This window comes from Sphaeroforma arctica (genome assembly GCF_001186125.1).
Source record: "Sphaeroforma arctica JP610 unplaced genomic scaffold supercont1.13, whole genome shotgun sequence".
In the NCBI taxonomy this organism is placed as follows: domain Eukaryota; class Ichthyosporea; order Ichthyophonida; genus Sphaeroforma; species Sphaeroforma arctica.
In genome coordinates this window covers 20,504-33,723 of record NW_014040545.1, presented here as the reverse complement: position 1 = coordinate 33,723, position 13,220 = coordinate 20,504, and the positions used below count along the sequence as shown (strand labels likewise).

At 45.1% G+C, this 13,220-nt stretch overlaps 3 protein-coding genes across 4 annotated transcripts in view; 1 reads left to right on the top strand and 2 right to left on the bottom strand.

Annotated features, from left to right (window-relative positions):
- Window positions 1-4,796, bottom strand: part of SARC_00426 (hypothetical protein) — a gene marked incomplete at its 3' end in the record, with an annotated part of 15,337 nt that extends 10,541 nt beyond the window's left edge. Inside the window, exons 1-8 of the mRNA XM_014305871.1 lie at window positions 4,497-4,796; window positions 3,470-3,613; window positions 2,994-3,062; window positions 2,212-2,727; window positions 1,771-1,866; window positions 1,161-1,306; window positions 749-874; window positions 252-377 (exon numbers count right to left, since the gene is read on the bottom strand). Coding sequence (XP_014161346.1) covers window positions 252-377; window positions 749-874; window positions 1,161-1,306; window positions 1,771-1,866; window positions 2,212-2,727; window positions 2,994-3,062; window positions 3,470-3,613; window positions 4,497-4,604 — 1,331 coding nt within the window. The 5' untranslated portion in view covers window positions 4,605-4,796. The remainder of the gene's footprint in view (window positions 1-251; window positions 378-748; window positions 875-1,160; window positions 1,307-1,770; window positions 1,867-2,211; window positions 2,728-2,993; window positions 3,063-3,469; window positions 3,614-4,496) is intronic.
- A 294-nt stretch (window positions 4,797-5,090) lies between these two features.
- On the top strand, window positions 5,091-12,067 carry SARC_00425 (the record flags this gene model as incomplete). Of its 2 annotated transcripts, XM_014305870.1 has the most annotated exons (13): window positions 5,209-5,290; window positions 6,088-6,243; window positions 6,483-6,684; window positions 7,149-7,353; window positions 7,660-7,859; window positions 8,174-8,350; window positions 8,785-8,909; window positions 9,186-9,433; window positions 9,675-9,847; window positions 10,036-10,593; window positions 10,945-11,112; window positions 11,432-11,684; window positions 12,037-12,067. In XM_014305870.1, 12 exons carry the CDS (start codon window positions 5,209-5,211, stop codon window positions 11,679-11,681), a joined length of 2,544 nt encoding a protein of 847 aa, XP_014161345.1. In that variant the 3' UTR covers window positions 11,682-11,684; window positions 12,037-12,067. The 2 variants fall into 2 exon arrangements, with proteins under 2 accessions (XP_014161344.1, XP_014161345.1); XM_014305869.1 differs by lacking the exon at window positions 12,037-12,067 and having other exon boundaries at window positions 5,091-5,290; window positions 11,432-11,751.
- Window positions 12,068-12,073: 6 nt separating this feature from the next.
- On the bottom strand, window positions 12,074-12,436 carry SARC_00424 (hypothetical protein; the record flags this gene model as incomplete). Its single annotated transcript, XM_014305868.1, has 1 exon — window positions 12,074-12,436. The coding sequence occupies one exon, from the start codon at window positions 12,434-12,436 to the stop codon at window positions 12,074-12,076; it is 363 nt and encodes a 120-aa protein (XP_014161343.1).
- Window positions 12,437-13,220: the final 784 nt, after the last annotated feature.

The following is a 13,220-nucleotide window of genomic DNA, read 5'->3' as shown; positions in this document are numbered from 1 at the left end:
AAATGTTAATCAATTTTATTTGCATGGGTGCTTCCATCGATCTGTAGATACATATAAGACATTAATGCATAGTGTTAATCCGAGCGTACACACTTATGCAGTGTAGTAAAGTAATATTGATCAAGTATGCAAACGGCAGCGATGAATTGAACACGTAGTGTTTCTGACATGGATATCTGTTTAGGCCCGCACTGTGGCATGGTAGTCAATTCGATATGGTTTTAGTAAAAGAGCATGGTATGCACACCTACCTGGTTGGTAGGATATGTTCTGTCCGACATTGTAGGATCCTTTCTCCATTCGATGCGTGAAGTTGCAATTTGCCATCTTGTAGGCCGAGAACTTCGTCATCTAAGCAATTCTCTGTACTTTTGAAACTGAATCCGGGACGGCCAAAACACGTGGTGATACACAGGATTGTTGGCGCAAAGTTAATTTATGTATATAAATATGTAACATATCTTTAACGCAAGAAAAACACATATTTCTCGTTCTACATATAAGCCAGTATGAACATCTATCAACTACTAAATACAATTCGAGATATAGTTGGGTTGGTAGTAAGCAAAGTTGCAGACATAGGAGCAGAAAGCGCTGCATTAAACCGAACGCAACGTGAGTAGATGAAATCAACGACCAACAATACACTCAAACAGGTGCAAATCTGAATATATGCGAGGACAACAACATGACGTATAACAAGTCAAGCATTGACTTTTTTTCCTCAAAATACACGCAGGCTAGTCACCTTATTCTTGTTGCATCGTCGATGGCGACAATCGTTCGCGCAGGCGTCGACCCCCCCTTGAGATCAAGAACACAGCCGCTGGACGAAGGCCGATGAATCATCCATAGACTCACGGGCTGCCCTACACTGCAATTCACCCACATAGGTATGTATATTGTAGTGAATGCCAAGTCGGTACATTGCGAGTGTACGGATGGTCATGTTGGGGAAGCATGTACAACTTGGCGCTTGAATCAAATAGGGTGTACACAGCTGTTCCACTGAACGACTAGAGCATATTGATCAAAGTGTGTGGTTGGAACAAAATAGCAAGTGCGCCCGATGTCTTTTTGGTCTGGTTACTCTACAGGTTGGTGGCTAAGGAGCATGACGGTAGTCAAAGGCTAAATCACTAAAAGTCGGGTATACCTACCAGTCGTGGCATGCGAATATAGTCCAGTTCTTCATGTTGGCATAGGCTGCACTGCTCGCAGTTCCCATGCTGATACTATGCTGTAGGGTCATGACTAGCAAACCACCACGATCATTCACTAGCGTATCCGCTTGCTCTACTCTGGCCTGTATAGTTGAAGGCAAATAAACACAATCGCGGATCAGGCCCTAACGTTTTATTTACTTTCGACGATTCTTAAGTCTCCATGATCTTTTTAGTGACATACATGGCAAAGTATGCACTTCTAAACGCCACCGACTAGAGATATGACAGGAATACGAGCACAGGCAAACTAATTATCAGGACAGCCACTCGAACAGGGCTGGATGCGAAATCAGATCTACATTAAGATTTATGGGTGCATGCAGAGTCCGTCATGCGGACGGTCTTGAAGCCATGCGTAAATTTGATGCACTCAGCCACAAGTGAGAAATATCAAAGTTTGAGTTTCCTCTCGATATCGCGCTTCGAGCGAGACTGCTAGCGTTATTTATGTATCATACGCAGCATGACAATTTCAATACAAATTGCAGTGCTTCACAATTATGAATATGCAATGGAATACGCGCATGGTCTTACAAGTACTTACCATATTCATGACATCATCCGCAAAGGCTCCCGTATATGACCGGGAACTATCCAATTCTCTGCTGCTGGCCTTGGAGAAATCAGTCGCCTCCTCTGTCTGTGTATTCGATACGAAACCACAAATTGTCAATAAGCCTACAATAAAGTTCACACATGTCGTTTGCATGCACAAACTTGCTGCAACGTGTGACGCGCAATTCTCGTGGCTTTAACACTGCGCACAGAAACTCAATAAAGTTTTCCCATAGAATTACAGAAAATGAAACACAGAATATCGCAATAGTGAAGATGAGATATGGGTGCCGGCCACACCAAGGCAGAAAATTAGCCTTGCATCAAATTTCAGTGAATAAAAGATGTCAACACAGATAACCACATGAGGTAAGCAACTGCGTGATTATAACTATTCAAATGATATTGCACAATTACTCCACCGCTGTACCTTCTTCGGAATCGGGTCGCCACTCACTTGAGCTTTCCAGAGTGTCAGAGTGCACTTCGAGGTCTCGTAGCACACGACTAAATCGTTGGAAACCTCGGAATATAGACACGACAGCCGCGATACCTGGTACGGTGTGCCTGTAGCAAAGCACAAACCACGGTATTGAGTCGATTTATCACAGTGATGCACACAAGGCAAGGTATAACCATAAGTTAACGCATTTATTGCCATGTCGCAGTCATCAGATACGCATGAGGTATGGATGTACTCGACCCTGTTTGTGCACGCAGCACGCTTGAGATACCCACCTTTGGGAGTGCGCAGGACTACCGGTTGCGCCGGTGCCCAGGGGTGAGTCCCATATCTCAAGCCACAATCGTTCAGTGTGTCTAGACGCTCCCTCGCATCCAACTCGAGCAGAAAGCCATCCGGGTGTGTGGGATGTAGATGGGCAACCGAACGAGTCAGGGGCATTGTGTATGTCCTACCGGAGAGTGCTGTGAAGTCTACTGACTCCTGTACGGTGTGCGCATGTGTCAGTTTGTTCGTAGTTTCAGCTAAATTAAATTTGTGTGGTGTAGATGTGAAATTTTGATCGCCGAATATCATAAACCCATTGACTATTCGAAACTTTAGAATATCAATTAAAAGAGGGCACGTAAAATACATTGTATGTCTATCTCATTGTTATAATATATGCTAACAGGTGTTAACCAGTAGACTTCGCCATTTGAACTATTCTCAGATGGTGCAGCCTAAATTTCATTTCGTTTGCTACTTACCGTCCGCAGAACTGCCAACGTGGTCTCTGGTATTTGCGCGGTCTCGTACTTCATCAACGTCCACACCGCCTGAGCAATGAGAATGTGACAGATAAAATGAGCACACTGCAACTGAATATATAGCATCAAATATCTGGGCGCCTGCTTTCAGTTTTCTATACGGGATACTGCTTATAGCACTCCAACCCGCATGGCATACAACTTCATGCAAAACTTCGTATGGTTATACAAGGCCACGAATGATACAAAGATGGAGAAATAAATGAGCTGCGCATAGAATCGAACCAGTGCAGCACATACCAACCCACACCGAACTGCACGAAAGTAAAAGGCTTATGTACTAGTCGGTTTCAGTTGATCCATACTGTGCTGTGGAGCGATGAGTCTGCACCCAATATCAATAGGCGGTATGATGAGCAGCTCAACCCAAACAAGCATTTTATACGCGAAAAACACCTCCATCACACACAACACACCTCTCGTACGCGACATTCGCCTGTGTAACACTGCTTCACAGAGCCGCCAGCGCTCCATATGACTGTGCAGTCATTGACGTACAGTTCCTGATCACTACACTCATCGTCTCTGCCACTTGCTGGCATGTGTGTTAGTTGGTACCGCTGTGGTAAGGTGATAAGTATATAATGAAGAGGCGGGCGCAGAATGAGACGGTGCAGTCTTTTATTTTACCCTTGTGTGATGATCGGCAGGGTCGATTGTGTACACATATTGAGAGTTGATATTCGATATGCCCATAGTTGCAATATGGTCGTGGGGGTTTGGTGTATATGATCCTGGTATAGCGGCAGTCGGCAGCCAACGCGACATGCCCTGTTTATTGTATCTATCTGTATAAGGCTTTGATTCATAATTATCGAATTTACACCCATATGAGCATAGAGGCGTGCATCTTTTGTGCGGTTGTGCGTGATACACGACACGCGACCAGCACTTGTAGTTTCGCAACTCCTGTATATACAGTTAACGTAGAATTGTACAACTTACATTTTCATAAGCTGAAAATAGATCTTTGCTGTACATAAGCAGCGCAAGCACTTTAGGTGATATATTGACCACACCATCGGCAACTTCCCGTTCGCCTAATGTCGAATAATAAGCATACTAGCTTGAAGTCCACAACCACCACGTATGATGTCATCTTGCATGGGGTGGGTACTCACTATGCATAACCGTGTAAAATTTGTTCGACCAGAAGAAACCAGGCCCATCGTTTGTTCAAACGGAGAAATTAGGCAGAAACGTTTGGGCCGATGGTGCGCAGACTCGCCAAGTGTGGGTATCGATGCAATACTCGGGGTTCAAGATCCCAACGATCGAGAAATCGAGAGAAACAAATTGGTTGGCACACACAGTCATACTTTGGCATATTAGAAATTAACATTAGTTCGCAAATTAAAGCTTAGAATAATCACTTTCATTCCAAGCCAGCGTGCACGAACAAATGAACGATTGCATTCACGAATACGTGCGAGCTAAGCATACCTCTTTCCGTTCCACATCACCGCAGCTAGGATGCCATTTTATGTACTGCCGTCCAAACGGTGTGTATACGCCCAGATCGACAAGCACATCGGCACATGCCATATTCATTACTGTGTGATCTTCAGTACTACACGAAAGTTACAAAGAGTTCCTCAAGAGGGAATTAACTGACTTTGCACAACCTGACGATCATTCTATATGCACGAAACAGGCGATATTATTGTTAATTATAAAAGTTTACGTACTGTTAAAGCGCTTGCTTATGAGACGGGGTACTATGCAAAGTCCACTACACACACGACACTCAAGACACTGTGTGTAATAGTATCAACCAGACATTTTGTATTTATTTACCTTCATATTATATTTTTTGAATAAAGTGTCAGTTTTAGCCGGAATTTGCGCAGCTGAGTGTGCCGCCAAATCTTTGATTTGCCTAATTTGTCTCTTTTCCAAGGTTGAAAACCCAACAATTTAGTAGTTCCTCTGCTTCTCCAGTATCCACATTTAAATAGTAAATGAATAATATAGTGTCGTCCACGCCATATCAATAATGCGACCTGTGCCGTGGTCTATAGATGCATGGATGATATTCATAACTCGCTCTCACGTCCAATCTACATAATAACAAGTAGTGATATGCGTAAACTGAGTGGTGGCTGCGTCTTGAATAGCACCGCATATCCTCTCGACTCATCACTAATTCACGAGGATGTCCAGTCGGGTGTGGCCACTAGCACTTTCACTCTGCATCCTGGTGAACGGAAGCAAGTCCGTGCATACAACTGGAACACGTAAGTATATAAGTGTATAGCTTAGATCACTGTCAATAATCCAGCATGTGACGGTGAGCCGTGGTCTCATTACTTCGTATGTCTTCTGCGCCGAGGATCTCTTTCGATACAATAAATATCTATAGCTAGTCGCAAACTTGGGAGGTTTTCGCTGATGGTAGATATGTGTTATTTACTTCAGATTCATCTGGCATCGTATGTCTCAGTTGTTTTCTTAGATACGCGTGTACACTTAAGAAACGGTTGAATGTCAAAAATAAATCCGATTGGTCGAGTCACCTCACCGCTACTTATAGTCACATAGTTGGCAACAATATAGTGACACGTATATGTATGAGCCAACCGGGCTCCATCTTAGGTTGCTCATTTTGTTTCTATTTCACATGTCAATATATGTGAATAGTGACTGCTGAAGCACATGTGGTATATATACTGATAGGCTATACTCCATGATGTCTCTTTGGATAGTTCAGCTCTAAGCGCGAATATATTTGTAGCCTCAATAGCCGCTGCGTGTTTTGTATCATGCCTCCCAGATAACTTTAGTATGGATTCTGCTAGCGTGTATATACATAAGTATGGATTGTGTGTGGTCAGACATTGACTTATGTGTTTATTCAATACAAGTCGAGTTCGCCAGGTCTTTTATCAGGAAACAGCGTTGGTAAACCCACGCACACCCCATGTGCACACGTATCTTTATACGCACGTACAACAAAGCTACAGACATGTCTGCATTTCAACTCCTGCTATACCAGCTGTTGCTATCAGTAGCAGGTACACGTCGTGCCTACCAGATCACTATGGCTTGGATTGTTCCGGTGTGTGTGATTGTGCCGAATATGAAGATTGCGATGATGGATTGGCAGGTGATGGTACTTGTTCGTGCGCTTTCGGCCAAGAAACTCTGTGTGGTATCCCACACAGGCTGATACCTACACCGGAAACACCAGGTAGCCGATACATGTGCACCTAATGTTCCTAGCTGTGTATTCAAAAGAGGATGAGCATGCACGTATTCCGACTACTTTGTGTCTTCATTAGTATAATTTGGAAAGGTCTTGTGTACTTTTAAAGTGCGGAATCAACGGTTTAGCTCACAGCGGTCTTTCGCTTTCTATAGGAATCACGACAGATCATTGCAAAGACTCCTTACCAGTTTCAATAAAAATTCTTTTTTCCTCCACATCAGCGTTGTGTGACATCGACAAGCACCTCCCATGCGACTCTCTTAGCGAGCCGGAATTAGGATGCTTGTGCACTCTCGATGAGCTGAGATTCCACAATTGGACTCTGCGACACGTGTCCATTGATAGCGGCTTTCATCGCGCACCCCGCAGCATTCCCAATGCGACGGCTGTGCGTGTGCTACCTATGCCTATGCGAGCAGCTTGGTAGGTCGTGTTTTTCTGCTAAATACAGATGTATCATTACTATGCCTTGACCTCATCTAGTTTGAGGTTCATTTATATGTAGCAGTCACTTGACATGGTTGCATGAAAATTTACTTGACCCTCATCAGTTCTGCAAGCTCAATCCATAAAGCTTTCTAAACAATAGACAGTTGCGATAAACCATTCTTTTCAGTAGTTTGCCACAAAGGGGGTTATTAAGATTCTGTTGTTTTGAACGGTCTTTAGTATCTAATTCCGTCCTCGGAGAATATAATCAAGAGTATGTCCATGTTCTATGCGCATAGTTCCATGAGCCGTATTCGTGTTCTTAGTACATACAAGCAGGTCTGAGGTAGAATGCTATATCACAGTTCGTCGTGCTTAGCCCTCCAACTATTCGCCTGAAAAAATGTATTTCCATGCTTCATTATAACAATAAACTCAAAATTTCATCTACTCACCAGTTTGCGACTGGTGGCCTTTGACAATGCAACATCGTTGCTGCTGAACTTATCTCCGTCAGAGAGCACGTCAACGAGGTTCACTGAGTTGTTCAGTGGGCGTGCGCTGTTCCCCGGCTCACTTCCTTTTGCGCATGTATACGGCGGACATCAGTTCGGTACATTCTCGGGACAGCTCGGTGATGGGCGGGTAATCAGTATCGGGGAGGTCTGTGACGGTTGTGTGTATCACTGACCGTTATCGTGTGCATAACGCATTTCGAATATTGTGCATGAGTGTGTGTTCTACAACTATCGTGTCAGTTATATATGAGTCCAAAACCGTATTCATATTTGGCTGAGAGCTACGCTGTGGTAGTTCGCGCGTTTGTTCTCAGTATTCTACACCCATTGTTCGTATTCCTCTTCGTTTGTCATACCCGTCTTGCCTGGCGTAGCTGCACGAACACAGCAAATGACTTGCACATAGTTCCTACCTTCCAGTGTTCTCAGTGCCTCTAATATCTACTCTCAGCTTAACAATTGGGAAGTTAGTCTCAAAGGCGCGGGCAGAACACCACTGTCCAGAGCTGGTGACGGCAGAGCTGTGTTGCAGAGTGTGTGTCGCGAATTTTTGGCAAGTGTGGCGCTGACTGCCCTTGGCGTCCCCACAACGCACTCACTGGCTGTCCTTGGATCAGACGACATGGCCGATGCTTTACTCAGGGACGAATGGTGCGTGGCACGCTATTGGTATTTTTAAAGTGTATATGAACAAAGTTCCCTGTTAATTCGGTCGTGTTGAATGATACGAAAATATAGCGCAAGTATACTTTCGCAGACACGATTTTTGTTTAATATTTGTGTTTAGGGATCTATCCCATTGATAATACCCGCACATGTGAAGTTATTGTCCAGATCTACGGCAAGTTGCAAAATTCAGAAGATAGTTATTTGACAGGAATGTGCGTAGTATTTGTCAGTCTCCTATTTGCTCGACCAAACTTTTATTACTCATATATAGGACTCTATGCACTTCACTATTCTAGGTACACTGGGGAGTTACTATCCAACTCGGCCGGGATTCTGGTGCGCGTTGCACCGACGTTCCTTCGCTTCGGTACTTTTCAGCTGGCAGCCAGACGGCAAGGCGCAGAAAGCCTCGTGAAGTTAGCAAAGTTTGCTCTCAGTATTATAGCTGATGTAGAAGCTACAGATGACCGCAGGTACCATGGTCAAATCAGTAGTTGATCTATATACGCGATATGCATCATCATTCGGCTCAGCATGTGAGTTGGTTTGTCCTGTGTGGATGAACGATGGTTTAGAATGCATCGAAGGGCCATCGAGTATTTGTAGTGCTTTTGTATCTTGTATGTACATGGTTATATATATTTGCGGGTGCAATTCAATGGTCGGCGTTCTCAGTGTTCTCGCTCATACGCTAGCGTGTACATTTGAAGTGAGCGCACTTTAATGATAGTAGGTGTGATATTATATAGTTTGCTATTGAGTCCAATCATCCATTTTAATCTCAAATCAGCACTGCCTGCGTACGAATTGTAGGTACCAGTAGCTTAACACGCTCTTTCGAATGTCCTTAGCCTATCTATTATACTGACTATGTTACCACGCCATCTGCTTCTGTCGTATGGTCCAGCATTGTCTACCTAGACAAAGCCCTTGCGTACTACGATTCTGACGCGTTTCCTCGAGGTATGGATGCTGAAACCCAAGAAACTTGTTTCTTTCGCGCCAGAAAAAGGCCCAGCTGTACCGGAAAAGGTATATCAATGAATGGCCATTCTGAATATGTAACAGCCTTTTGGGTAAGCTGACATGCTTAGTATTTTGAGCAAATTTATTCGGATGCGCAAATTTAGTCTGAAGGGTGAGACGCTGTGGGAGAGTGGATCAAATGATATTGGCTTTTGTGTGTGCGTGCCCAATAAGTTCCCAGCACTGTGCGTTTCCCGAAGTCTGTGCATACTTTTGCGCGATCTCATTGCCACACTGTGGTAAAGGAGTGATTAACACCTCTCAAACAACTCCCCTTCATAGCTGGAGAAAGCACCGCCAGTAATGAAGGAGTTCTACGTTGCCTTCTTGAGAGAGTCGTTGCACGAAGTGCATCGTTAGTCGCTGCATGGACTGCGACAGGATTTACGCACGGGGTGATGAACACAGATAACATGTCCATCCTGGGCATAACCCTGGACCTTAATGTGTTTGGTTTTCAAGAAGCGTACGATGAAGCGTATGTACCGAACTTTATCGACGATGAAGCCCGCTATGCATTTGGCAATCAGGTATGCCATGCCGCACACGGAAAAAATGTGATCTTGCATTGATACATTTCTTACTCGTGAAGAATGTATAGTCGGCGACTTGCCGTTAGGGTTTTACCTAAAACAACTACTGGAAGACTATGTATCCGACACTCTATTATCCGACACAGTATTACCCACATATGATATCACCCACATAATAGTATATACTTGATCGCCATGACACAAGAAAGTTAAACATTGCACAATTTTACTATTGTAGGCACATGTTATGCTCTGGAATCTGGAACGATTGGCAGACGCACTTAGTGGCGGCTCTCAGGGGCAAGAGCGGGAATCAGCGAGAAGTAAAGGCGAGCAAAACAACATGAACGATTTGACAGATTCTTGGTTGTCTGATCGTGCGAGGACAACCGAACTGGGTCGATTTCACAGGTAGAATCTTTTAGAAATTGCTTAGATTTTGGGTTGCTTATCCGTTTGTTGTGACGCTTGCAAATTCTTGAACAAAGTGACCATCAGATCTTTAATTTGGTGGTAGAACATTCTGTTCTGTACATTTTTATTCAACTGCTATATAGGTTTGTCCTCTCACGGCCGATTTATTGGTTCTATATAACTAGTACCTACAAACTGTGCTGGGATGCAAGACAGCGTATACGACTAGGGCTACCTCTGACGCAAAAGACTCAAGGAGATGACATTATTGAATGTGAAATCGGAGCTGATGATCAGGAAAGCGGTCAGGAAAGCTGCCAAATCCGCGAAGACAATCCAATGGGCAGGGTCGAAAGTCTATCTGATGAAACTAAGAAATTGGATCCGATTTTGTTTCAGTGGTTTAAATGGCTTAGGTTGTCTCGAGCTGATCTCAATAGAGTGCATCGGGCGCTCGCCGATATAGATTTCGCTGAATTAATACAGCTGTGTAATCGGAGTCTCGCTGACGAGGAAATGTTCACTACTGCTAATAATCGAGGGGATGAAACGGAGGCGAGTAGGGATGTGCGTAAAGCGCAGGAAATTGCACTGGTGCGACAGAATGCACTTATGCTAGTTACGAGTGCGGGAGTGTCCAAAGAAACTATGGGCAGCGCACAGTACGAATTGGTGGTCAACACACTAGAGTCTTGGCTCAGACAGTACATAAATACGTTGCATGCCTCTGAGTCGACTCACAGGTAGGTTCGTTCCTATTATATCCTACCGCCGCAACCATTGTAACGTAAGTATGCATTGTTTGACACAACGTTGCGACTATTTGTGACAATACGTTTATCATCGAGCTGTCGAGCTGTCGATGACAAGGGCGTGTTATAAGCATATTTGATATTTTATACTGCTGTGAATGATTTAATTTAGTACGTGTACCGTGAGTATGCGAATAGACCATCAATATCTGTAGATTCAATGTCCGAACATTATGAATCAGATTCACGCTATGTACTCTTTGTATGCTAAGCACACATGTTTCGTGGTGGTTTTTTTGGTTCACATCAAGTTCCCTGTCTGAATTACCGCTTGCTACACAGCTTCACGCCCCACCGATGGCAAAAACATATGCGAGCCGTAAATCCGTCGGTAGTGCTACGATCTCGTGCCCTGCGGAAATTGACTAAGTATGCGGCAGAAAATGCCGATGACGGCGCGAATATCTTATCAGCTGTCACGGAGATGGTTCGGCATCCGTTTAATACTAGGTGTGTTTGTGTTTTGACTCGAGCTCTCTGTATGTGCCATGCATTGGCTCAATCACATGCAGATTTCGCGCGACACGCAGCGTCGCATCATATTCTGTGGCAGTAGTGGTGAAGACTTACACACAAATACGTTCACACTATAGCTCAACGTGTCTTCACTTGTATATTGATCCGATGACCTGTCTGATGGCTTATCGTCATGAAGAGCTTGATATTCTACTACCGCGATTGTTAAAATTCATTTGAGATTTCGGCACATTGTGCGGAATCTAAAAATCTAAAACTCGATCACTCCATGTGCGCATTCCTATTCTCCTAGCTCCACACTCGCCGTGGTTGACGAGAACATCGAAGCCATAGCGCTGCAGTCCCTGTCGGTCATTCAGAAAACAGCGTGCGCAAGTACCTGCGAAGTTTCTTTTGGGCCTACTGGAGAAAGGGAGCAAAGTGGGTCTGCACTGTCTTCATTTGGTGTGGATACATTGCTTAGTGTGGCGCGAGGACTACAACATGCTCCTTTGGGCTGTGAGATATCAGGCTATGAGAAGACTAGCTGCGGAGGACAATAACAGGTGAATGACAACAGGCAGCAAAGGACGTCTTTTGAAACAGGTTCAACAGAAATTAAAGCCCCGTTTGAAGCTTATGTTTATCAGATGTTGTATTGGTGGGAAAAGCGTTCAACATAAAAATTACTATCCGCCGTATGCTACTACCTGTATGAAAGCTGCGTTTGTCACCATTTGTGGCAGTGGTGGGTTATGTATATTTAGCTGAATAGTCTCATTTGCCCGCTCAATTGTTTATTTTGATTTCTACTGACTACATTTTCGTGTACATTTCTGTGTACGCGTTTTCTAACTGCGATGTAGTCTTTCACTGCAACTGTTCTCTAATTCCTCAAATGCACGCATCTATTTCCAGCTGCGACGCAGACAACTCCAGACCTGCCGAGTCGCTTTTAATCCCACATAGGGCGGCAGAGGAGACTGCCAGTTCCAACTTTGCCCATGATACGGATGTACACCACTGGCGCTTGTTTAAGCTTTGATGACGCCCTCGCCGTTGCTGCCTTATCAGTAGACGGATACTTCTCCTGAGGCTCGCACTCACTCACACCTTCAGCCCATCTCTCAGGCATACAGTCGCTCTGCTGCTCAACCTCCCGCGATAGACGCTTTTCCGCCGCCTTCTTCTCTCCCTGAATCGCAGCGATTCGGCGTGCTTCAAGCTCGATGGAACACACAATGGCGTGCTTGAAAGCCAAGCCGTTCATATGAGCCTGGCTACTGAGCTTTTTCTTGTACAGTCTTTTGGCTTCCATCTCGACTGCCTTCGCAATTCGTTCCGCCTTAACTCTGGTAGCATACTCCTCAGAGGCGATTTGCTCTGCCTCGACAAGTTTCGCAGGTTGTTCTGTAGCAAGTCTCTGTGCCTCGACCTCCGCAGCCTCCTGGGCAAGTCGCTGTACCTCGACTTCTTCTGCCAATCTTTCGGCCTCTACATTAGCAGCCTCTTTTGCAAGTTGCACTGCTTTCTCTAATTCAGCAGCCTCCTGGGCAAGTCGCTGTACCTCGGCTTCTTCTGCCAATCTTTGGGCCTCTGCCTCAGCAGCCTCCTGGGCATCTGCCTCAACAGCCTCCTGGGCATCTGCCTCAGCAGCCTCCTCCTGGGCAAATCACCATATCTCGGCTTCTTCTTCTGCCAATCTTTGAGCTCTGCCTCAGCAGCCTCCTGGGCAAGTCGCTGTATCTTGGCTTCTTCTTCTGCCAATCTTCGAGTCTCTACCTCAGCAGCCTCCTGGGCAAGTCGCTGTACCTCGGCTTCTTCTTCTGCCAATCTTTGGGCCTCTGCTCCAGCAGAACCCTGGGCAAGTCGCTGTACCTCGGCTTCTTCTTCTGCCAATCTTTGAGTCTCTGCCTCAGCAGCCTCCTGGGCAAGTCGCTGTACTCGGCTTCTTCTTCTGCCAATCTTTGAGCTCTGCCTCAGCAGCCTCCTGGGCAAGTCGCTGTATCTTGGCTTCTTCTTCTGCCAATCTTCGAGTCTCTACCTCAGCAGCCTCCTGGGCAAGTCGCTGTACCTCGGCTTCTTCTTCTGCCAATCTTTGG